Source organism: Psammomys obesus, unplaced genomic scaffold, assembly GCF_907164565.1.
Source record: "Psammomys obesus unplaced genomic scaffold, mPsaObe1.curated_primary_1811, whole genome shotgun sequence".
Lineage (NCBI taxonomy): Eukaryota > Metazoa > Chordata > Mammalia > Rodentia > Muridae > Psammomys > Psammomys obesus.
In genome coordinates, this window is record NW_026592118.1 from 42,623,400 (window position 1) to 42,649,421 (window position 26,022).

The following is a 26,022-nucleotide window of genomic DNA, read 5'->3' on the forward strand; positions in this document are numbered from 1 at the left end:
ATTCATAAAGGGTTAGCTATCATGTGTTTTCCATAAATGTGAGTCTTGGTGCATTGATGGACTCCGCTTCTTGTATAAAGGAATGAAATATGTGGGCTGGGGCAGCGGTGCAGAGTTTCAGTGATGTTAAATTGCTTTTTAACTGTTCATTAGGACATAGGTACATCTAAATTTGCTTGCCTTTCTGATGCTGTCTTCAAAATACTGCTTTGTACCTTCAATCAGCTTGTTTGAATTTGTCACAAAGATGATTTGATGTATAGCATTAATTTAATTGAGATTGATTTTTTTTTTTTAGCCAAGTATTTGATATACATGGAATATTTTCACTATTATGAAGTCACCAGAAACTTCTTTTAGAAGCACTGTAAAAACTGCTACAATATTTGGATCACTTTTCAAGGAAATTTATAGGCTGCCTAGGTTGATAACTTTAGCCTCAAAGCTTAAGATGGCAGAGAGGAAAAGAATCCATGCATCTTATTCATTCTAATCGAGGCATTTCAGTTTGAGAAGGCTCTCACAGCACCAATGAATGTGCCTGTGCGGAGTGCAGAGCATACTGAGAAGCATTTACATCTGCTGTTTTTAGTTAATGATCCCTGGGATTCCAAAAAGCATCATGGGTGGAGTACTTAACCTTCTAACCCTCCATTCCCTATGTGGAATGGAGGCTTAGAAGATTAAGTACCTTTCTTAAGACAACACAGCAGGTGATTGGCTGTGAGAGAGAAGTGTGTAATTCATGCTTAGTATTTAGAACTTTGGGGCACAGAGTAGGAGTGAAGAAACTATTACTTGTTGTACAGAGCCCTTGCTGCTCCTTAGTTTTTCTAGCCTTAATCAAGCTTATATAAATAGAAAGTTATATATAAAATGTCAGCTGAAATATGAGGATAAGAGCCAGTCCTGTTCACCCACAAAGCTAGTGTATGGCCTATCATAGAAATTAATTATAGAGATAATAGAACATATGTAGAGATATTTGATTATAAAAACAGGATTGCTTAGGTTCACCTAAAAATAATTCTTAAAAATTTGGAAGCTGTAAAGAGAAACATTATGGGTTTTGACTTCTGATACAAAGACGAAGTGTTCCTTTGGATTCAGTATTAGCCACTTTTCTCCTTGCTATGAGAATAATACTTGACAGAAACAACATAAGGCAGAAAGGATTTATTTTGGCTCACAGCTCCAGTCTGCCACGTGGGGAAGGCGTGGTCCAGCTGCTCAGGCCGTGGGGGCAGGCTTTCTGTTCCTACCTCACACATCTCAGGGGACCACGAAGCAGAGAGTTTGGACTGAAAATGGGACTGGGCTGTAATCAGCCAAGGCCCACTGCTGGTGGCCTATATTTGGCAGGTAGGCCCCACATGCTAAAGGTTCTAAAACCTTCCCAAATAATGCTAGCTCATAGGGGACATTCAAAGTGTAACAGAATCCCAGCTCTTCCAGCCTCTCCGCAATGTACGCGAACAGAAACATAGGTCCAGGCTCTTTTGGATATTTATACTGTTACCTTTTTAGTGGTGGCCCTAAGTTTAGGGACATACACTTTCCTATAAGGAACAGCAAGCCTTTTTTATAGCCACAAATGTATAAATGAAGCAGCTACATCAAGACATTTGACTGCCAACACCGAATCCATGCTAAATTAGCATTCTTACCTGTCAGCAGCAAACTACAAAAGCTATACTGCAGAACAGTGCAAGGTTCTAACCCAGAGGGAATGCCTTCATTCCAGCAGATTGAAAACAGAAGCTATAGAGAAAAGTCTGTCTGTGTTGAGGCGTCAGCAAACAAGCTCTTAACTGATCCTTTGCAGTCAGCTTGTTCACTGTCCAGGACCCCTTAGCTCCTCTATCATCATAGTTTCTGTGAAAATGGTCACTGTGCATCCTGCCTTTGTGGTTAGTCTGTTTTCTCTTTGCCTTTGAAGAAACCAGGAACAGGAGATATCTGAGGTATCAGGAAGGAGCAGGAAGTAAGATCTGTATTCATCATCATCATCATCGGATTATTCATACCTTTAAAACAGAGCATTTCAGCCAAGCTGTGAATGCAAGTTTTGATACCACAGGCACATGCAGCTTCTGAAACAGTCACCGCCAAACTAGGATGCTTTAGTAAAGGAAGGTTTGAAGGGTTGTCAGTCCCATTTAGTGACTCTAAACCTCCATTTTCTGTACAAGCTGCTAGGGAAGAGATCAAGTATGTTAGGCAAGGGATTAAGGAGAATTTTAGTGTAAAAGATGGGCCAGTGAACCATTAGTTCTTCTGAGAAGAAAATAACCATCATCATTGATACTATGAGCTGTGGCTTCAGGCCTGTAAGCATGAATCACTATGAAGTGATAGGCCTGCTGAGCTTTGGACTTGGTGCCCTCCTGACTTGGACACCAGAGATAGGTCTGCCAAGAAGTCTAGGCCTCTGAGATTACAAATGGTAGATTGTCAGATGATGGGCTATGTATGTAGTAAGTATGGGTTCTGATAATGGATGTCATTTCAACAAGGACCGCATGCATGAGGAACTTCTGTCTCTAATGATGGAGAAGACTTTTCTTAAGTACATACATCTGCAATGCACATAGTTGGCACACTCACAAACCCCCTTAATTTATGTTGGCTTTGGTAATTCTTATTGCCCAGTTATCATAATTTACCAAGGTAACATTCCTCCCCAGCCAGCCATTACCATCACTGAAACTGCCGTGTTTGGCTCCAAAGCACCAGCCACAGAAGGGCCTTTTGACAGAACTTCTGGGGTAATCCAGTCCAAAAGTTGCAAATCACATCTGGTGTTTGGCTTTGCAGCATAAGATGAATTTTTCTGGGTGTAGCTGAACGCATGTTCCTTGTTCTTCCCCCTGCCCAAAATTACTAAGGCCATGTAGAATTTCCCGATTGAATCATTGAAATCCCAGACGGCACATTTTTTTGAGGTTTTTGTATATCAATCCTTTTTATTTCTTTGGTGAATTTTCCTGTTAGGTTGAAAGGAGACCTTGGATTAGCTTTCTTGAAGGTGGGGCAAAAAGACCTCACACTGCCTGAAACTAACAACAAGGATTTAAGGATAGAATTCTACATTGCTGTTGTTTTCATCGTATCATAAATAGGAATAAGAGTAAAACATTTTCTGAGTACACCTGCATGGTGAAAGCATCATTTAATAGGGTAGTAATAGCAGGTTACAGTCCACACATGGTTATGAAGGTGAGAGAGGAAACTGTTTTTGTTCTTTCAGTTTTCATTTCTGTTTGTTTGTTTCATTGCTCCTAGAGAGTCTGTGAGCATTACCTTTGTTGGGTTAATGTGAATGTGAAGTGTTTCTGACAGAGGTGATGTCAATTTGCTACCCAAACAAGAACAGGCACATAGAATACCATATCTGAAATGCTTAGAACCGCATGTGTTTTACATTTGGAGGTTTTTATTTTGAAGATTATAATTTTTGCATAATTAAGCATTCCTAATCTGAAAATTTCTAACCTCCAAAGATTTTTGAATTGTGCTTAAAAGTTTTGGACTTTGGAGCATAGATGTTCAACCTGTAGTTGGTACTGGATTTCAGAGAGTGATTAGGATTCCTTTTTCAAATTATTTCGTCAAGGATTTATTAAAACATGTTATATAGAAGATACTTCCAGGTACATGTGGACTCAGAGCTTAATATGATCTATTCTGTGCAACTTTGTTTATATTCTGGTATGAAAAGGTGTATGTAAAGCATATATATGTCTGCACACATGCACGTGTCCACACTCACATACACGCACACCATAAATGATAAATTTGGTGAAGGTGAATCAGTATTTGGTGCATTTATTAAACATACTACAAGCTGTGTAGAAAAAGACTGCTTTGAGAACAAGCTCTGTGTCCTGATTTTCTTGGGCTCCTGTATAATGGAAGTTATTTGGAACATCAGTTGTTAGTGAATGAATCGGAAATGGAGATGCCGTTATGGGGTAGTGTCATTTGTGAGGTAGTTTGGGGTTTATTTATCTGCTGGATGCTACCCGCCAAAGCTTTTTAGAACCGGAGATATGAGACTTGACCCCCACTTGACCTGGCTCATGCATAAGAACAGTAATGATCTATTAAACCGTGTTTGATCATCTTGATCGTTATCATTGGTACATGAACAAAAGAAAATGAAGATCAAAGTGATCGGCCTCTTAAATTGTTTTATCTTATCTGCAGTTTTGTTCCATGAATTCTTCCTCAGGATTATTTCATTGAATTTTTGTTCTCATGAACCCTTTATAACTTTGGAAAACTCAAGTCATTCTCCCAAAGATGACCTTCTTTCAGCTGTGTTTCAGTCAAAGTTCTAGGAGAAGCCAGAAAAGATGTGGTTTGACTTTTTTGTTTGAAGATGAAGATTCTTCCTCTTTGTTTCAGATCACTGTTTCCTCCACTTTGCCTGTTTTCTGTTCTTTTTTGCTATTTACTATATGTTTTCTATTTCTCTTTTGCTGTTTCAATCAGGCATCTTGATGAGAGCACTAGCAAATTGTGTACCTCTCGTTGGAACACTGGAAGCAAAGATTATTGGAAATCACACATTTTGAGAAATAACATTCATGGTTCCCTATTAAAACTCCCATAAACACTGGTTACTTTTGTCTTCCAGGAGATAAATTAGATGTGGATGTTGTCATATTGAATGATGTTAATATCAAGAAATTTGAAATGTGGATACATTAACTTAAATTTTATTTAGCAGACACTGACTACCAAGTATATTTCAGACTTCACTTTGTGTTGTGGTTGCAAAGAGCTCAAGATACACAACCTTTACTTTCTACAGAACACCAATTGAAGTAAATATAGAAAGGATAAGGACTGTGGTAGTAGCTTTTAACTTAAGATGGAAGGGCTACTTCACCTAGCAAGAAGTGAGGAGGTCCTTCTTGGAGGAGGTGGGATCTGAACTGATGTGGACAGTAAAGTACTTGTGCAAAAGAGAACATATGGAAAGGTAGGGGCATGGGCAGTATCACTGTGAGAATTTCTTCATTGCAGAGGGATCAACATGGCGCATAGCAAATGGCAGAAGATACATTGGGTGAAATGCATAGGGAACAGACCTGAAAGGCTATGCCTCTAGCTGGGTTTTGTTTTAAAAGCCTCTGAGAGATCTGGAGGCACTCTCAAAGGAATACTTCCATCTGCCCTCAGTGTGTGAAGAGCAGAATAATGGGCCCACACTCTACCTTGCCTGACTTGAGGTGGTGTGGTGGTTTGAATAGGAATGGCCACCATAGACTCATATATTTAGCTCATAGGGAGTGGCACCATTAGGAGATAAGGCCTTTTTGGAGTAGGTGTGGCCTTGTTGGAAGAACTCTCAGCTCCTTCTCCAGCCCTATGCTTGCCTGCATATCACCATACCCTGCCATGATGATGAAACTGTAGGCCAGTCCCAATTAAATGCCTTCCTTTATAAGAGTTGCCATGGTCATGGTGTCTCTCCACAGCAATAAACCCGTAAGACAGGAAATGAACACTATGCCAAAACTCTCAGACCTGAGATTGAAATATAGTCTGAAAGGAAGTCGCTTCCCAGCACTACAGTTAAGTGCCACATGATTTCCAGGGGCAGTCGGAGGGCTTTGGAGAAGTTTGTGGGAAGTGGGATTTGGGTTTCTTCTTTAGATAAGTGGTGGGGCCTGTGCAGATGCTCTTCTGTCTTCCAGGTGAGCAAATGTTCCTCTTGTAAGCTACTGCCACATTTGTTCTCCGCTAATCCCCAACGAGAAGAAACTGAGGCTTGTGAAGACAGTTGCAACCTCAGATACCCCTCTAGGGAGTAAGATGCAGGGAGGCGCTTGGCCACACAGTCTGTCAACATGTCCATGTTTCTGCTGGACTATATGACAACATGAGGGAGAGAGAGAGGGGGAGAGAGAGAGAGAGTGTGTGTGTGTGTGTACCGCAGAGGCAGAACTGGTGACAATGAAGTACATGCTGTGAATGCATGGGTAGTTCTGGGAGTTCTGTTTGCTAATAGACTGGTGGCTTTGCTAGCACTCCAGTTACTGCTAAAGTAGTCCAGACACAGGAGTGATATAATGTTTATTCAAAAGGTCAATTCTTAAATGAAGAAGCTTTTTTGTAAGTTAAAGAAGGAAACGTTAGGCGTAGAAATGTCCTTTGAATTTAAAGCAAACAATAGCAAAAAGCCAAAGCTGCATGCTGTTTTTCTAGTTCAGAGGAAAGATAAATATGGAGTCGCAATGGAGATTCAGTGAACATAATTGACCTGAAGTTGATGGATTTAGGGTAGTGTTCATGAAAAAAATTCTTTTACAGGAAGATATTTTAGAAAGTATTGGTGACTCTGAATGATGAAATTATAGTTACTTGCAGTAGAATCGAGAAGGAAATAGAAATGCCTAAAGCATGTGAAGAGATCAGAGGTGCAACATGGCTCCATGAGTGAGGTCTTCATTTTTAGAAGAGGAGAGAGAGCCTGCATTTGGATTCCAGCACCCGTGGAAAAAGCAAACAGTGTTCTGGAGAGCCAGACAGGATCAGTGGCCACTGAAGTCCAGACTCAGTAAGAGATCCCATCTCAAAGTGGTCAGGTGTACATTGATCAAACAGTTCCCACCGTGTCTTCCTTTAGTCCCTGCGGATGCCATGGGTGCACATACACCACACTCATGTACACAGAAAAAGAGGGAGAACGAAAGTATCAGATGGCAAATCACTAAGTGTCTGTAAGTAAGGCGTAGATCAGTAAGCCAGTATGGAGCAGAGTGAAGGTCTGAGGGAAGCAAAAGTCTGGGTATTTGAATGTGTGAAGTTATGGTCTATGCAGAACAGTGAATAAAGTATAAGATAACATGAGAGGGAAAAATACAAGTAAATAGCACATTTGGTAGTTTTGGGATGGTGACAAGGATAAAAGATTGATTTGTTGTTAACTCAAAAGTTTTTCTTAGCCAGCCTACCTTTCTGGTCCCCTCACCTCTCTCCCTTTTTCTTTATTTATCTCTCTTAGTTTGAGTCTTAACTATATATAAGTTAAGGCGTGTCTTGACCTTGAGGTCCTCCTGCCTCAGCTTCCCTCAGTACTGAGATTACAGTTGTGTGCTACTCTGCCTGTCTGGGCCTACAATTTTTTTTTTTTTTTTTTTAACCGTTGGCAGAATGACCATAGCAGCCCTAGGCTGTTGTCTAATTCTTGCCTCTATTTCATGGCAATACTGTTTGGAGCAGAAAGTATTATGTTAATGTTATTAAAAAGTCACAGCTACTCATTCTGTTTCTATGTCCTTTAATACTTTCTGGTCTTTTCCTAAGAATTACAGCAAATAAATAAACCCCAGAAAAATTGTAAAAATCATAATTATGTGTTTTATGAGCATTTAGCAGAGATAGAGATGACTGAAATTCCAGGATGTGTATACTAGAGAATTTGTAGCAAATAAACACAGATGAGATAGTGGCTGTGAAAATATTTATAATATATACAATAGTTTTTAAATGTTTATCTTAAAAGTTTAAGTGGCCAATTTCTTTCATGTTTCTAAATTGGAGGGATGCCATAGACCTGATTATATCTTGAAATGAAACATTTGCTAATGTTTTAAGTGCTATTATTTAGCTAACATGGAGCAATGTTGTATATGTATCATCATAGCCAGTTGCAAATTATAGTGATCCCTAGAAGTATAGTCCCATTTCCTTCTCAGTGTTGCCATTGTCACCTATTGTTGTTGACCTTTTTTTTTTTTTTTGCCAAGATTATTTTGTGTAGCCAGGATGACCTGGACTCACAATCCTGCTGCCTCAGCCTTCATAGTGCAAAGATTATAAGCCTGTACCCTATACCCATATGCCAAAATCATCTTAGAGACAAGGTGGTACAGATAAACACCATGGGAGGCGATTTGTACTTAGTTCAGCTTTGATATTGCCATATTTCTACATTCCATTTTTAAAGGAACTTCTAACACGTATGGTTACTCTGAGGATTAAACAGTACAAAGGCCTTCTTCCTACCAAGCCCTCAGTGACTGCAGTAATGCTGGTGGAGATAGTGATGTGAAGAGAAAGGCGTATTTATTAAATGCATGGATAGAACAAAGCTGTGGGTGACAACTTGAATCAGAAAGATGACTGATAAACTGTACTGAGATGGTGAAAGCACTAAAATTAATGCTACAGATTTAATAACACTGAACATATAATGGGATCACATAAGAAAACCTCCTTCCTGGAGGTTTTCAAACCTTCAGAAAATTTTCTTGGCCTCTGGGGAAGAGGGAAAACAAACAAACAAAACTGACTGAACTCAATTTGAACAGACCCTGGAGATTTGTTTGGTTGACCACACTATACTAGGAAAGAAAATGAGACCCCAGGTACTCAGTGCTAGGCCTGGCTGGTATTGGGTGGGATGTTAGTGGCAGTATCCCTTGAGCTCCCTCTTGGGCAAGTATGGGGCACTGGGAGGCTTGCTCCCATTCCCAATTCTCACTTTAAATCACCCATTGCTCAGGAACAAAACTGGGTGAAAACTTCTCCTGGTTCTGTCAGTTGAAACACTAGAACCTTCTACCCCGGGAAACTAGTAAAAAAGAAAGACATTGTAACCACTTGAATGTTTGTAGGACTGAATTGGGAAGTAGTCTTAAAGGTAAAACTAGTGGATTTTAGGTTCATAGTAAGAAAGTGGAGCTTGGGGCATGTGATCAAAGGTCAGTAAAAACTGGAGGAAGAGCGTACTGGTGAGAGAAGTGACCTCAGATAGTTGTTTTTAACAAAATTAAGCGATTGTTGAGGCATAAATTACACATTCTTATGCACATCTTATGCAGAGAGGGGAATAGCTTTTTACTTAGGTGCATACCAGTATGATCCATCTAGGATGAAATTTACATGTTTTAGCACTGTTCAGTGAGGTTAAATATCTACCTTTTAACTCAGCTATTCCATTTTCAGTCATACGTCCAAGAGAAATGAATATTTTTAAAGTGTACATGATAAGCACAGTCAGGGTACCCTTAATTATAGTAGGCTAAAGCTAGAAAGCAATGCAAATGTCCATTAATAAAGAGAGCAAATATATAGTATTAGTACTACATAATAAGTAGTACTCAGCCATGAGGAAGAATGAAAATTCTGTGCTACCATATGGATAGACTTCAGAAATGTCATGGGCTTCCACTTGTATGAAGTTCAAGACTGTAACTTTTTTCTTTATTTTTTATATTAATCACAGGTTATTTCCTTTGTATCCCAGCCATAGCCCCCTACCTCATTCCCTCCCAATCCCACCCTCCCTCTCTCATCTTCTCCCTGCCCCTTTCCAAGTCTCTTCAGGACTGGCTGCAATGTCCTCTTCTGTGGCCTAGCAAGGCTGCTCCTCCCTTGTGAGGGGGGTGGTGGTGGACGAGCTCGCCGTTGAGTTCATGTCAGACTATAACTTTTAATAAAAGTCTTTGATGACAATTTGCTTTCATGTGGGGAAATTTTTTCCCTTTTCAGAAAAGGACTTATATAAACACAAGTCAAAGAAAATTTAGGCAAACACCAGCAGCTCTGGTTGGCTCTTGAGAAATATATAGTTAGCATATCTTTTGTAGGAAGTAATGGGGTGAACTGTGTGGTTTTGTATTTACCCTTTTCTTTCATTTTTTTATTACGACACTACCATATCCTCCCCCCGTTTGTGTGTGAGTGTGTGTGTGTGTGTGTGTGTGTGTGTGTGTGTGTGTGTGTGTTTGGATTGAGCCCAGGGCCTTGTGCATGCTAAATGTATGATCTACTAGTGTACTATACCCCAACCCAAATTCCAATTCTTAAGAGGATTTTTATGGTAATTATTGCTAAATGCCTCTTGTAAAAGGCAGAAAGCCACTGTAGAGGTAGTTTATTATCACAAAACAAACTAAATACTCTACTTAGAATTAGGTTTTAGTCTCTTCTAAAGGAGAAAAGTTCCTGGCAGTATGAGCAAGCAGAAAACTTGTTACTCTCTGCTCACAGCTTCTGATACTAACATTTCTGTGACAAATTTGATATTTTTTTCTTTGTCTTATCATTTTATCCTTTTCTTAGTGGCAAAGCATGAAATCATAGGGGCAAGCAAAACTCTGGAAAATAGATTTGTGAGCACCATGTTGGGAAGGACAGGGTGGGAACAAGCATAACGGGCCAGCAAGGGAATTCTCTGTGGCTGGGAACAATTCTTTATCTTTGTGGGGTGGTAGTGTTACATGAATCTAGATATTACAGATGACTACTTAAGCACATGTAAGATAATGAGATGGGGCACAGTCTGTGTTTATTCCTATCACTGGAACAGTGTCGGCTTAGTTTTTTGTTCTTAGTACTATGGTTATGTGAAACATGACCATTTGGGGGAATTGAGTGAAGCATTCAAAGTTCTTTGAACTTTGCATTTGACTATACTTGTAAAGTTAGAAAGAAATCACTTTAAAAATCACAGTAGGCAGCAGTTACTAAGTCTCAGCTTGAGAGGGGCCAGGAATCAAAGAGGCAGGGATCAGAATTCAAGGGGCCTATAATAAACTTACTCCTAGTTTCTTTTTTTTTTTTATTAATTACACTTTATTCATTTTGTATCCCCCCATAAGCCCCTCCCTCCTCCCCTCCCAATCCCACCCTCCCTCCCCTTTCTGCATGCATGCCACTCCCCAAGTCCACTGATAGGGGAGGTTCTCCTCTCCTTTCTGATCTTAGTCTATCAGTTTTCATCAAAAGTGGCTGCATTGTCCTCCACCGTGGCCTGGTAAGGCTGCTCCCCCCTCAGGGGGAGGTGATCAAAGAGCAGGCCAATCAGATTATGTCAGAGGCAGTCCCTCTTCCCATTACTATGGAACCCACTTGGACACTGAACTGCCATGGGCTACATCTGTGCAGGGGTTCTAGGTTATCTCCACGAATAGTCCTTGGTTGGAGTATGAGTCTCTGGGAAGTTCCCTGTGTTCAAATTATCTTGTTCTGTTGCTTTCCTTGTGGAGTTCCCGTCCCCTCCAGTTCTTACTATTTCCCACTTCTTACTCCTAGTTTCTTACAAGGAGCACACAATATCAGCTTCTGCCTCTGATTTGGATGTTATTAGCTAAAACATGTTAGTGAGGTGATATCCTGCAGCAGGCACAATGCAGAAGGAACATTCCAGCTTTCACATGAGCACCATGTGTCTGCTGGATATGTAGGCTGACAGTGCTTGCTGTCTGTCTGTATCTGACTCCACCAGTGTATTTGCTAATGAACCTGCTTCACACATTTTGAATTACAGAATTCTCCCTCTGGCCATCTTGTTAACCTTTAAAATTTTAGTTTTTACATAGCAAGCTCTAGAAAGAGAGAAAAGCAGGAGAACCACATCAGAAGCGGCAGTGAAACCCTGTTGACTTTGTGTAGATATTATCTACTCTTCACATCTGTTCCTGTTAAATACTTCTAAAATTAGTAACGCATACCAGATCAAAATTTCAAGGTCATCCTCAACTGTATGATTTAGAGGTCTGTCTAGGCTACATTGAGACCCTATCTTTAAAAAACAGACAGACAAACAACCAAACAACCATCTGTATGGTATCGGTGGTATAGTATGGGTGGTGGTGGTACAGTTTTGCTTGAATATAGTTTTTGAGATCTAGACTACAAAACCCCCTTTCTCTTTCAGTTTTGTGTTGTTATTGTTGCCATCAGTGCTCTAGGAAAAGCTAGATCTGCTTGTCTCACAACAGAAGCCAGTTAGTCCAGAGACAGGGCTGTGCATGGCACCTTATTCTGATGAACTAGCTGATTGGAAGGGGTAGGGACCATCTTGTCTGACAAGGGCCATCTGCCTGAAGGCTCATGTAGGTTGGTTAATATGGAAGATGGGGGATCACAGGCTGTACTTAGCATCTAACAGGTAGAGGTAATGTCCATATTTGATTCTAATGACCTAGTGAAGAGATGCTTTTTAGTTCTGCAAATCAAGAGCTAAGATATTTCTGTTCCTCTAGCTGCCTGCATCACTGAGTAGTTCTGACACATTACATAATATACAGAATAAACTGGGCAGCTCCCCCAGACACTGTGACTGGTCGTGGGTACTCATGGAAGTGAAAGCATGCTCACTGCCCTTCATTACTGAGGGAGACAAGGTCAGCTGAGATAAAGCTGAGTCAGATACCTTGTCTTCGAGCATAGCTTCAGTATTTTTCATGATTGATTGTGATTCACCAAGTGTCCTGAATGTTCCTCTCAAAGAGTAATCTCCCTCTGGAATTGATGGTAAGTGCTTGTTATAGAAGAGGAAACCATTTTCTTTTAAGGAATTACTTTCTTTTGCCATTGGCCAGCTTTGAGATTCCTTTTCAGTTTTTCTATAGGGTAGTTCTTTCAGAGTTGCAAACAGCCCTGTGAAGAGGTTTATAGGGCATCTGAGATATGAAGGGAGAATTTTGAGGCATATGGGAGAGGCATAGTTGTAATGGCCTTTAGTGGCCAAGCTTTCTCTTCAGCTCCAGTTTATGTTGAATTAAAATAGTTTTGGGAGTGGAAAGATGGTTCCGTGGGTAAAGTACTTATTGCCAAGCTGAGCTACTGGAGTTTGGTCCCCAGAACCTCCATGGTTCAATGAGAGAAAATGACCACCTGCAAGCTGGCCACCGACCTCCACACATGGCCCCTCCAAATAAATGTTATTATTATTTTTTTTACAAAGAAATTATTTCTGTGTCAGAATGAAATTTGATAAACAAGTGCTAAGGAAGTGCCAGCTGTCCCAGTTTGGAAAGAATGGAATCCCAGTTTAAATACATATATTCCCACACGCAGAGAGACCAACACCTTCAGCTCACAGAGTTCTCTACCTGTGTGGAAACTGATTATCGGAATCTCACAGCTGCTCTTCCCCTTCTCCATCTGTAGTTTTCTAGAAACTTTATAAAATTGTCTTTCTGACAAATTCTACTTTAATATAAAAGGCGACTGACCAAGAATTTGAATGAGAAAACTTGGACACTTTTCAGAATGTTTGATCCACGGACTCTTTACAAATTATATGCATCAGAGAGATCCTGCATCTCCTTGGCCTTAGCCTTTGTATTTGTGAAAAGTTCTGTTTAAAAATGTGTTTGAATTACTGAATCTTAATACAAATGAAACTTGTCTTAAATTAATCTAACTATTAAAGAATATACCTTGTTTATCTTTGTAGGTATTTTAAACTCAGGTTAATTTTTCCTTGCATTAATATTTCATGTAATTCTTGAGTAATTGTTATAACTGACAAAAGTGTCCCATTTACATCAGAGGTTTTTGTGTAATAACTAAATTTATGTATTTATATATTCTCTACTTAAATTCAAGATATAAAATGCATATTTTAAAATAGTAGATGATGTCTAAAGACTGTGCCTAGTGACTTTTATACATTAGTTATTGACAAAATAACCCATAGCGTTTTTGACACAGTAAGGAAGAACTGGGATTCTTATGTAATAGTTTAAATATTCTTAATTTGTCTTGGCATGGACACACATGATTTTTAGTCTTGTGTTTTTAGAGTATTATCTCCTTGACTGCAAATTTACAAGAGTTCTTACTTTGTTTTTTCCTGACAGATATAAGCTTACCAAAGTCGGCAACAATATGCTACACAGCAGCCCTGCTCAAAGCAAGAGCTGTCTCGGACAAGTAAGTGCACAGTCTCCTGTGTGGCTCCCAATGCTGGCCAGGTGTAAGGAGACCTGTCGCCTTTGAGGGCTTTTTCCTGAAGCTTCCCTTGGTCCTTATGACCCTGCTTAAAAGCATGCATTTCCCCAAAGCTGCTGATCTTGTATTTCACTGCTAGAAGGAGGAAGTGTCTGTCCCCACTTATTGTAAGGGTGTGTGGGTTCATAACATGGATTTACATTACATTGCATTCCTCTGGGTGACTTTTTTTATTATTATTTTTACTTTTTGTCAGACAGTAGAAACAAAAGGACTGCTTGGGATTTACACAGAACAGTCTGTCCCTGTGCTAGTTTTTCTGTGTGTATATTCCCTTCACTCTGCTGTCTGTTACGGGGCCCAATAGTGTGGCAGTGGACAGTGCCCTCTCCCATTCTTTGCCCCACTGCTCCTGGTCTCTTTACGTTGAGATGCCACCTCAGTGGGACATTTGCCCATTTTATTTAGGCAGGTGATATGGCACATAGACATTCCACACGTATTTAAGGGATGACTGGGCAGGTTAAAGAGAATAGGTGGATTTTGAGTTCATAAATACTTAGATTCCCCTGAGGCAGTCCAGACCCTTTGCAGCATCTAAAAGCAGAGAGCAGGTAATAGCCTCTGCGGTGTCAGACAGGTTTGCTGTTAAGTGTGTGTGCACTTCAAAACTGGAGTAATTTTCTTTCATTCTTTTTTATCCTGTAGATCGCCAGTACCTACTGCAACATCTTTTCTCCCTACACAGCGACTCCAGCTTGGGAGGGCAGGGCCAGGGTTGCCACAGCTTCCCCTGTGGTGTCTGCCTGCCAAGCACAGCTCTGGAGTTAGCCCTGGGTGTGAGGTGAGAAAGAGATTGCATGGTCTGGTTTTTTTTCATTCCCTTGGGCAGGTGTCTTGCCCACAGTTTGGGCACGCACACCCCCCCTGCTGGAACAGTCCACTCAGGCCCGCCTGCTGCTGCAGCTGTGGCCACCTAGCCTCCATGGCAGCACCGACATTGGGTTGGGAGCCTCCCTAAAATCCTCCCCAGTTCTGTTTTTAACCAAGTGCGCTCTTCTGTAACCTAGTTTTCTTTTTCCTACACTGTCTGCCCTTGTCAGTCCTCCCTCTGCTCTCACCTAAGCAGGTACCTTGCAGAAAATTTAGATTAGCTATTTAGACAGTGAGTTGACAGATGAATAGAATTCCCGCCGCCACTCAATGTAAGCACGCTTTCTGCTTCTGCTGGGGTTTTTGTTGGCCTTGGTGGAAGGGGTAACTCAGAGGTCCCTGTAGAGGAAGTGTGGAGAGCTTGTGCCAGTGGCTCACTGAGCTCACAGGGGCCCTTCATGTGTACTTGCTCCCTGGGTAGCTGCCCAAGCAGTGATCCCAACTGCATGGTGTTTGTCTTTCTGCTTTTCAGATTCTCTCCGGAGGCTGCATCTCGGCGGGGGCTGAGCACAGCAGAGATGAATGCAGTAGAGGCCATTCACAGAGCTGTGGAATTTAATCCGCACGTGCCAAAAGTGAGTCTTTGGATCCCCCAGGAGCTCATTATGATAGCAGAGAAAGCATTTGCTAACTACAGTGCCCTGTCCCCAGGATCCTTGGTTATAAAACAATGAACTGCAACCAACAAACTGTAGGACCTGTGCAGTCTATAGGCATTTACAGCCTCGGTATTCAGCAAAAACTACACACAAGGGAACTTGGGGGAGGGGGCTGGTTTTCAGTGTAAATGTAATAAAATAGATAGACTATGTTTAGGCAACTAGGTTCAGAAAGTTTAAAATTAACTGAAGTGAAGATCCTGAAAGTTTGATAGGAATTTTACATCAGTTTTAGTCTTGTCTGAGGCAAATTCTAAAAATAAACCTTATGCTCAAAGCTCATTAAAAACGCCAACTAATGTGACATTCCAAAGCTCTACAGATAAATGTAGGTACTCAGTAGTGGCTAGAGAAAAATAAGAGAAACTCCAGAGTATGTAAAGTTTTGATTTGTGAGCTCCACTTCACTACTTACACATAGTGAAAGGATTCGTCTTAGTTGTTAAACCCCATGATACACAGTTGGTAAATGCTCCATATTTTTCACATATTGTTTCTGAGGTTGACTTTAACAGAATCAAATCAAGGCAAAAGATATTTTTGGAATGTTTTATTCATGAGCTGAATGTATATGTAGGACTTCCCTGAAATTATCTGTTCTGTGGTAGGTATTTAGCTGTGGGTTCTTTTCAGTCTGTTGATATTAAACACATTTAGCCTCTAAGAAACTAATCCTACAGTTTCACATCTGATGTTACATGGCATAAAGTATTTGGGGAAATATCTGATGAAGACCTCCTGGCACAAATGACAGAGAAATCCTGCTTGCATTGTTGCAGTGCTACAGCAAGAAGGTGGAGAAGAGGGAGGGAGAGAGGAGAGAGAGGTGATGCATGGAGTTACCTACTTTAATTTATTTTGTTGATACTGAAAATGGTAGGGATATGTGATCTAATATCATTCCTGAGGTTTTACTTCAGTCTAGGTTATGTTTTTACTTAATGGAAAATAAAAGAGTGATCCAGAATGGCATTTTTGCATAAGGATGTACTTAACTACTCCAGTGCTAGTGGCTAATCAGCAGAATGTTTACAGAGGCTTAAGGGTTATATGTAGGATGCTCTAAGCATGAATCTTTATAACAATATTTTGAGTCTAAGCCAAAATGTTGATTGAACTCTGATTAAAATGTAAAACTAGCCATAAAAGTTGTTCTCAATTATAGTAAACTGGAGTCATCTATTAATATTTACTGGACATTCCCTCAAACTACAGAACTATTCTGTAAGCATAAATAAGGCTTGTTCATATCAATTATTGAGAAACAGAGCCCAGGATTCTGAGGTGAAAACATGGGTTCAAGTTCTGGCTATTATTTACGAGCTATGGAACCTTGGGATCAGTACCTCCAAACTCATCTTCCAAATGAAGATAAAAATATAAGCCCCACCTATCGTTTGAGATAAGGACCAAATGAGATAAAATATTTAATAATTCTTAAAAAAACATTTGTCTTAGTCATTGTTTTGTTGCTGTGAAAAGGCGCCATGACCAAGGTACTATGAAAGAAAACATTGAATTGTGGGTTTGCTTGCAGTTTCAGAGGATTAGTCCAATCTCATGGCAGGGAGCAGTAGGCAGGAACGATAGGACCTGATCCATAGGCAGGGTTGGGGATGGGGGCTTGTAGAGCAGTAGCACTGACTCCTGGGCGTGACATGGGCTTCTGAAACCTCAAAGCCCAGCTGAGTGACAAGGACACACCTCCTTAGATTTTTAATACCATCAGAGTATGGTGACTGAGCATTCAAATAACTGAAGCCATGGAAGCCATTCTAATTCAAATCATCACAACACTTGAACGTCATATGTTTATAAATGCTTAAAGGAATTGATACTAACTTGTTAGTGGCCCCTCAAGCCTAGGAAACAGGTCCCAATTTTTTCACTTACCCTACTAAGAGCCCTGCAATTCTGGGTAGAAAATCTTCACAGTTCTTGTTTAGATATTTTGATGACATTGTCATTTAATTCTGTGGTAATGGGCTGAAATGGTTAATTAAGCTCCTGAAAAATAATTAAAGCTCTTAGAAATAGTTCAAAACTGCTGTGGAAGAATTTGCCAGTTAGTTGACACTCCTGCCAATTATAATTATTCTAAAAGTGGAAATTATTCAAATGTTGCTTTAATTGACACATGGTAATTACATATATCTATCTATGGATAGAATTGGCACTTCAATATATGTATACAATACATAATGATCACATTAGGAAAATTGTCCTATCTCTCATCTCAGACATATAGCATTTCTTTAGGAGTATTTCAATTATTTAATCTCACTTCATTTTTCTAATTATGAAAACAGAGAAGAGAGTATATTATACTTTCAATCCCTATATAGACAGAATTAACTGATTTTTGGTTCAAAGTTTCAGTCTGTCATAGTAGGGAGACCATGAAATTCAGGAAGAAGAGACACAGAGAGAACAAGGGAGGGAGGGACACGATGAGAAATAGAAGGGAATAAGCCAGTGTAGTGTAGCATCTTTCTCCTTTTTATCTATCTGGGCCTCTTGCCATTTTCTCTGAACTGCCCTGAAAGACACACTTAGACCATATCCAGCCTCTTAGGAGCTTCTTCTGTATCGTTGTCTACCAAGGTGAGCCATTATAAATTTAACCCTTCCTGACAGTCAAACACAGCTCATAAATCATAGCAGTCACCTTTCTTCCCCAAATTCTCATCTCTATCTTTTTCGTTTAAATGTGTATGTGTAAATGTTCACGTGTGTGTGTGTGTGTGTCTGTGTGTGTCTGTGAACGTGTATGTGAGTGCACATTTGTGCAGAAGCTAAAGGTCCATCTTGATTGTTGTTTCTCAGGTGCCATCACCTTTTTATTGTTTGGGTTTTGTTTTGAGACAAGGTATTAGTGGCCTGGAGCTTGACAAATAGGCTAAGCTGGCTGGCCAGTAAGCTTCAAGGATCCACTTGTTTCTACTTCTCCAGCACTGGGAATGTAAGTGCATATGGCCACACTCAGTACTCTGTCTGTCTGTCTGTCTATCCATCCATCTATCTATCCATTCATTTACTTGCATGGGTTCTAGGATCAAATTTTGGCCCTCTTGCTTGTAAGGCAAACTCTTCACTAGCTGAGCTCATACTCCAACTCTCATGTCCTTCTTATAACTCAGAATGCATGCAGTCTATCGCCAAGTCCTAATAGTCTAACATTGTTCAAAAGCCAAAGTGAAAAGTCTCTGAAACTCAACTCAAACATTTTGCCGTAAAGTCCTTAAAAAAAAAATAATAAAATTAAGTACAGTACTCACAGTATCCAGTGGCACAGAGTTAGTATTTCTACTTCAAAATGTCAGATTAGGTAAACAGAGGAGGGATCAGACTAGTACAAGACTAAAGCCTAGGTAGATATTTAATCTTGAAACTCCATGCTTGGTCTCTGAAACACATGGTAGCATGATATGAATTCCAAAGGGCTCTGGCAGCCGGAGCGCTGCTACCTTCCTGGCTGTAGCCCATGAGGCCTCCTTCTTGGACTAGCTCTACTCCCTGCCTGCACATTTCATTTTCAGATGTCCCTAGTTTCCAGAATCTAACTTTCAAGCCTCTCCTCTCATTCTACCTTTAGCTTTACCATCATAGCTTCCCTCGTTGCCCTTTCAGGGGCTACCTGAAGAGAAGCTGATCCTGACACATATTGCCTGGCCTCCCAGGTCTTTCTTAGAAATGAGTAAGTTTCCAGGATCCATAATTCTTACATTCTGCACATGTTCAAAAGTAGCATAATGTGGATGATTATAGTCTTCTGTCAGGATACAATCCCCAGGACCATAGCTGCCACAGTGCCTGAGTGTCTGGAAGATTGAACACAAGAAAACTCTTCCCTCAGTGGCTCTGTGCACAGGGAGAGGAGTGGAGTGTCTCTTTCTCAAAGAAAAACATTTCAGATTAGTTAAAACATTTATAGCATTAAGCCTGTGATGAATGGGGTCTGGAAATTTTCTAAGATGCCCTCTCAGCACCCTTCTTATTGTTCTGATACTGAGTATTTAGCTTCTTTTTAATGATCCTGCTTTACTTTCTTCAGCATCAGAATTATTTGTGCTTCTTTTATGGACAAGCTACAAGTTTTCCACTGTGGGTTTTTTTTTTTTTATCACAGTTCTCACTCTAAATTTGACTAAAGTCAGCAAGCAGTAACCATGCCATCACCTGAATTATTGGCTACCTTGAAATTTCTTCTAATGACTAGTCTACCACTTTTAAACTCACTCTGCTTCATTTAGAGTATTAATACATGAACAGCAAATAGCCAATAGTCCAATTCCCGTGAGTATAGTTTTTACTAACTTCATTCCTAGGCATTCTCATCATATGAAGGTCCACAAGAATTGCCTACTAAACTCTGCGTATAGCATTATAGGCTTTCTGTAGCCTAGTTCTTCAAACATTCCCAACTCTTTGCCACAAGGCTTGTCCGCATTGTCAAATATCAGAACAGTTACCCCACTTCTCTGGTATCAATTTTCTGCATTAAAGTTAATGCCCCCATGCAAAAAAACCTGATAGAGCAATTAAAGGGATATATTGTTTATTTTGGCTAGTAGTTTTATTTCATCATGATAGGAAGAGCATAGCAGAATGGAGGAGCTAATTGAGTCAGGCTTGCCAGCACAGACAGAGCACCTAGGTTCACTTGTTCTCCATCAGTTTCTCTTGATTGGCAGTTGTACCGTTGGAGAGACTCTGAGTAGTAACATTTCACAAGCCAAGGTCTCTGTTCAGATTAGCTACAAGACTCTGGTACACATACTCTATCGAGGGTACTCAGACATCTTTATACACACTGTACTTTCAAACACTGTAGCAAACATACATGTACACACATTGGTCCTTTATCAGCAAGGGATAGCTTAGTTCCTATAAGCCCTTCAACTAATAAGAAGGAGAATTGGAGATCCACTAAATAACCGTCACATTCTTGACAGTTTCTTAAATGATTTATGGTAATTAATTTTTGCTGTTTGCTTCTATACCAAATATATGTATACCCTTCTCATTTATTTTCTATAACAATACTGTTAAATGTACCATATTATTATCTCTGTTACTCAGATGAGGGAACTAAATCTTCCAAAAAAGCTTAGTAATTTGTTCATGGTCATTCCCTGAATAAGTGATACTGAACTGAGTCCAGATTACCTACAGTTAGGTATCATCTTCTGCTACCTCTCAAATCCCACCAGGGCTCAGAGCCTAGTCTTGAACCTCCAGCTGATAGTGGCACATTACCTCCCATGACATTCAGTTCCTTCTGGACAGCTCAGCATTCTAGAAGACATTGTCCTTAATCACTTTGATGGCTTCTTGTCTCTGTCACAAGAGTCATCAGACCTTTTTGAGTATCCCCAGCTTGTAGACAGGGTTTTAGAGAATTACTCAGAGGCAGAAGAAATACAGCAAGCACAGTGTATGAGAACTGCCTTTCCATTTGCAGAGGTTTGTAGAGTAGGTTCCTTTAGTCTTCAGTAAGCAAGGCTCAGGGTCAGTTTTCCCCTATCTAATAAAGATTATTGGTTTCCTGATACTGGAGAGAGAATCTTCTAAAGTCTCTTCATCTGCAGACAATGCAATAGGCTATAACTGCTGTCCCTATTTCACCATAATTAATAATAATAAAAAACTAACAATTATAAAAAGCCACAGGTACAATTGGGGCCACCTTAAGCTAAAGAAGGACAACCAAATCATGCAGCAGAACCTCTGGAACCCCTCAACCTCAGCATCAATGCTTTGTATAGGTGCTAACATGCTCCAGCCACAGCTGTGGCTTTCCTTAGACACCTATTGTTCCCCAGGGATTAGAAAGCCTAGAGCTTCTCTGTAAATCCATTGCTTATGACTCAATAGTCATTCATCTGTGTTTATATTCCTTTTCTGCACAAAGGATCATCCCTACTCCTCATTCTCCTAGCCCCACCAGGTCCTGTATACTAGCATACTTTGTCTAAGATGAAATTTCACCATCCTCAGGAAGTCCCTCATCTCTTTTGTCCACATGCCTTTTAGGGCAGACAGGATTTTCTATGCATGTATGAGTTACCACCAAAGTGTCACTTTTTTTACCTTCATTACTCCTGCAGTACTGAAGTGAGATATCCTTTCCATTAGCAAGGTGTCTTCTACTGTACCAACATTTGAGATAATTGGCTTATACAGAAAAAGGGTTGTTTGGCTCAAAGCCTTGGAAGTTTTGGTCCCTGTGTTTGGCTCAGTGGTGAACACATCATGACAGCAACATAGAATGTCAATGATGAACAGGAAAGGACAGTCCCTCCTGGAAGCATGTTTCTCCAGTGACCTGAAGGCTTGTTACTAAGCCCTGCTCATTATAGCTTCCAGAACCTTCTTGTGGTACACAGTCCTTAAGACATGTGCTTTTGGGGAATGTTCCAGAACCAGCTCAACTCACAGCACTGACCTCTTCTTTGTTTCCATGATGAAACTCAGATTCCTCTGTTTTGTTAAGCAGATTGTAAGATGCTTTAGTGGTCCCTAATCCACGTAAGGAGGAGAGGGATGGAAAAACAGACCTTTCATCATTGACTGCCCCAGCAAAATATTCTCATTTCTGCTAAGTTCAGATTCTTCCCCAAGTGTTGATGCTATTGTTTGTGTTTCATTTCTAAGGGAATGAGTCAGAGCAGTGGTTCTTAACCTTCCTAATGCCACAACCCTTTAATACAGTTCTAGATCTCGTGCTGACCCCCAACCATAAAATTATTTCATTGCTACTTCATAACTGCAATGTTGGTACTGTTATGAATGATAAGTAAATATCTGATATGCAGGGTATGTGCTGTGCGACCCTGTGAAAGGGTCACTTGACCCCTAAAGGGGTCATGATGTACAGAGTTTGAGAACTGCTGAGTTAGAGTATTGGAGTAATGCTCTATAACCCAGCCCCAGAATGTGCAGAATGAACAAATCATCTGCTCAGCTCTAAACCCTTCAATCATGTTGCACCCCAAAATTGAGCCCTGGCAGACAAGAAAGTGTGGCCTGGCCAGTGTCACCTAGCAGAGCTCCCAAGCCCTGTGTTCTCTGCTCTACCAGCAGTGTTCCTGACTACACAGCGCACACTTAGACCACTCCCAACTTCCAACGGAAGCATGGAAATGAAAACCAACATTCCCCCTACTGCAGACATCTGTGAAAATGTCATTAATAAACAAAGCCAGCAAAGAAAGAGCTACTGTGGTTGAATCAGAAGAGTCTGCTAACCAAGCATATGAGTCACCTTCCTGGCATGTGTTAAAGTAAATGGGACAGTCATCTTAGAAAATGAAGATTTACTTGCCTCACAGTTTTACAGGTGTGGGTCTGCTGCTGTTGCTCTCCATCACATTTAGATCGGTGGTGAAGAAGCTTATGGAGGAGGAAACTGGCCATCTCAGAGGCACAGGGAGACAAAGACAGAAGGGGGGGTGTCCCAGTAACCATTTGAGGGCACACCTGAGTGGTCCAATCTAAACTCCCCTTTAAAAGGTTACACCATCTCCCACTATGCCTGTGGGCTAGGGGCCACACCTTTCAGACGTGGCAATGGAGGCACTTGATAGGCAGACTGCAGGACCCAGCAGCTCTAGTCACCCGTCCGTCCATCTAGTCTAGAGAATGAAATGCAGATGTCCAAGGGCCCCCACCACAGAAACTCTCAAGTGATTGTGATCCCACCTGTGGAACTGGAGGCCCCATACCTGCTCCGCACAGTATAGACAGGGCTGAGGAGCCGTGGCTAGCTCCCTGTGGCGCCAAAGTATTATGGATGGAATATTCCAGAGAAATCATAAACAGAAAACATAATCATAAGCCATAGAGGAAAGTCTTAGTTTTTCCTGAAGTCACAAACCAGTAAGCCACATTCCTTTCTCAGGGGACCCACCCTAGGGCAAGGAGGACACTGGCGTTCTCTTAGGGAAGAGTGTTTATACCACTAAAACTCAGTTTACCCACAGGATAGCCTGAACTGCTCAGAATATTGATATAAGGATTTCACCTAATTGATGGCTAAGTTTTTAAATCACTGCCTCGGACATGAAAAGACATGATAAACTAGAGAAAAGGATGAAAATGACAGAATTATACATTCCCTTTAAAATTTACCTTTTCTTTTAAAAAAGCCCATTTATTATCAATTTAAAAGTTCATTTCACAGCAATTTCAACAGGCTTATGAAGGAAAATATCTCAGTAATTGTATATTCTAATGAAGTGTCTGCAGGACATTGTTAGAATGATGGGAATTCTACTTCATGCATACACTAAAGCAATCCTTTCTTTATATGTTGGTGAAGCTGATTGACAGAGGATAAAATTGCTTCTTAATCCAATTTAGGAAACAATGTATAGTGAGTTTTAACATTTAAGGTTACTTGAAGCGTGGAAGCAGAAATTCAAAATACCCTGGCACATTGTCTGTGGTATTGTATGTCAATGGTATATTGCAGAAATATTATTTCAATGTTCGTTTCTCTGAGCCATATTTTGTTCCAAAGTCTTTTTGCAGGAGAGTAAGGAGATATGTTGTAGAAGCACAACCCAAAGGAAAATGAACAGAAACAATTTTAAAGTTACATTTCTCAAGAATAGAAAGACTCTAAGGAGTCCCTCTAGCAAGGCCTGGTGCTGGCGCTGGTGCTGGCGCTGCTCCTTGGAAGGCCTCTCCAGCTAAGGGCACCCAAGTTGCCCTTACCTCAGCTACCAGGTCCTTTGGCTTGTCTTAACTCTCATCCTGTTTTGTTTTTCTTCTCAACCTTTGGTCTACTAGCAGGCCTTCACACTTCTTTAGGAAGTGTTGGGCATTAACCCCAGGGCATCTAGAGTTTGTGCTGGACCAGTGAGCCACACACCCAGCCTCCAGCCACTTCTTACATCTTGAGGCAGCCTCAGTCCCACACAGCTTCTACTCCCGAGCTCTAGGCAGTTTCTTCTATGTCCATTTTAGTTCTTCATGCTGCCTTTAGGAAGATCCCTCTCTTCTCGTGCTTAGAACTCTCCTGTGGAATTTCATTTCAGCTCCTGCTTGTGTTCTCAGACATCTGACTATGTTGCCTAACCCTTTCACACACTTTAGGCCTAGCACCTGACCCCTACAGGCCATCTGTCCAGGGAAGTTCTGCAGATACTTTAAACTCTGGTTGTCACTTTCTCACTGCCAACCCACTTCTTGCGCTAGTGTTAAAATCTCAGCTGAGGACCTTATGTTAGTCTGTGCGCCGAGGTGACGGCTTTCACCGTCACACTCACTTCCTTCTTCCACTCTCTTGTTCTGGGAGACACTTGAGTCTGTTTCTCTCCCGTCAGCTTCCACACAGCTATGACCAGAACTTCCTAAGGCTTTTCTAATTTCTGCCTCTTCCCTGCCTGTTGGTCTGGCACATGGTTTCCTTCCTTTCTCTCAGAGTCTTATTCCCTGTAGCCTGTTGAAGTGGGTACTTTTGGTCACGTGTCCTCACATCTCTTTCAAGTCTCTCTCCACATATTCCATGTTTATTCTTCATCACCTATCCCCAACGTGGTTTTTGTTTGTTTGTTTTACCTTTGAGAATACACTGTTCTATGTCTGAAAGTTTAAAAGAAACAGAGTAACCCCATGATAAAGGCCATATTCTGAAAGATGTCTTGAGTGGCCTTTTCTTGTTTCCCTTCATCGAACAATAGAAGAATGACTGAATTCTTTTTTTTAATTAAATTTTTACTTTTTATATTAATTACAGTTTATTCACTTTGTATCCCAGCTGTAGCTCCCTCCTCCCCTCCCAATCCCACCCATCCTTTCCCGTCTCCTCCTATGCCCCTCTCCAAGTCCATGAATAGGAGAGGTCCTCCTACCCTTCCATCTGACCCTACCTTATCTGGTCTCATCAGAACTGGCTGCATTGTTCTCCTCTGTGGCCTGGCAAGGCTGCTCCCCCTTCAGGGAGAGGCAGATGACTGAATTCTTAATGCAGGTTCTGTCCCAAGCAACTTGTGCAGCCTAATCAAGCTCCTGAGCCTCCTGAGCCTCCAGGTTCCCTATGAGTTTCTGGGGTTATGCTTGTCATATGTTAATATAGGCAGTTACTTTCATGACATTGCTCACACCTCATCAGACCCTAAGTACCACCTTTTCCCTTTGATGCTTCAGGGCCATTGTCTAGCCTGCCTTCTGGCCTTGGCATCCCTCCCCACCCAAGTTTGTAGTGTAAATTCTTGTTCATTTCATCGCACTGACTCATGTTACCCTATGAACCTCCTCAAACAGTTCTGTCTGTTTGTTTCTTTGTTGCTAAGTGTGTTCTAAATTCTTTGCCTGTGTATGATATTGCTCTGCCTCCTTCTCTCCTACACAAATGTTATGGGATATCAAAAATCAAGGTGGAGGCATAACATGATTCACATCCATGCCTTTGAGATAATTTTTGGATACACCAATACTTTGTCTTGGAAGAACTCTGCACTCTACAAGTGTTTGAGATACACTATGTGAACTCTTATATCCTTGCACCTTTATATAGTTTTATGTCTGTGTTTTTGGAGCACTCAGTATGTATTCTATGTCTTTGTATGAGCTGTGGCTACTCCCATGTCTATGAACCTAAAAAACTTAATGGGTACGCTCATCTCTGTCCCTAGGGCCTAGTTTATCACTTTCATATTTTTTCTTAGGATAGACTATAGGAATTACAAGTTTTCAAATGGAGGAAAGTCACTGGTGA

The 26,022-nt window shown here is 40.8% G+C and overlaps 1 protein-coding gene across 4 annotated transcripts in view; it reads left to right on the plus strand.

The window, feature by feature from the left end:
- The window catches only part of St7 (suppression of tumorigenicity 7), a 235,577-nt gene that overhangs the window by 181,050 nt on the left and 28,505 nt on the right, over nt 1–26,022 (plus strand). For all 4 annotated transcript variants that reach the window (XM_055612719.1, XM_055612717.1, XM_055612716.1 and 1 more), the window contains 2 exons: nt 13,614–13,686; nt 15,110–15,212. In XM_055612719.1, coding sequence (XP_055468694.1) covers nt 13,614–13,686; nt 15,110–15,212 — 176 coding nt within the window. The remainder of the gene's footprint in view (nt 1–13,613; nt 13,687–15,109; nt 15,213–26,022) is intronic.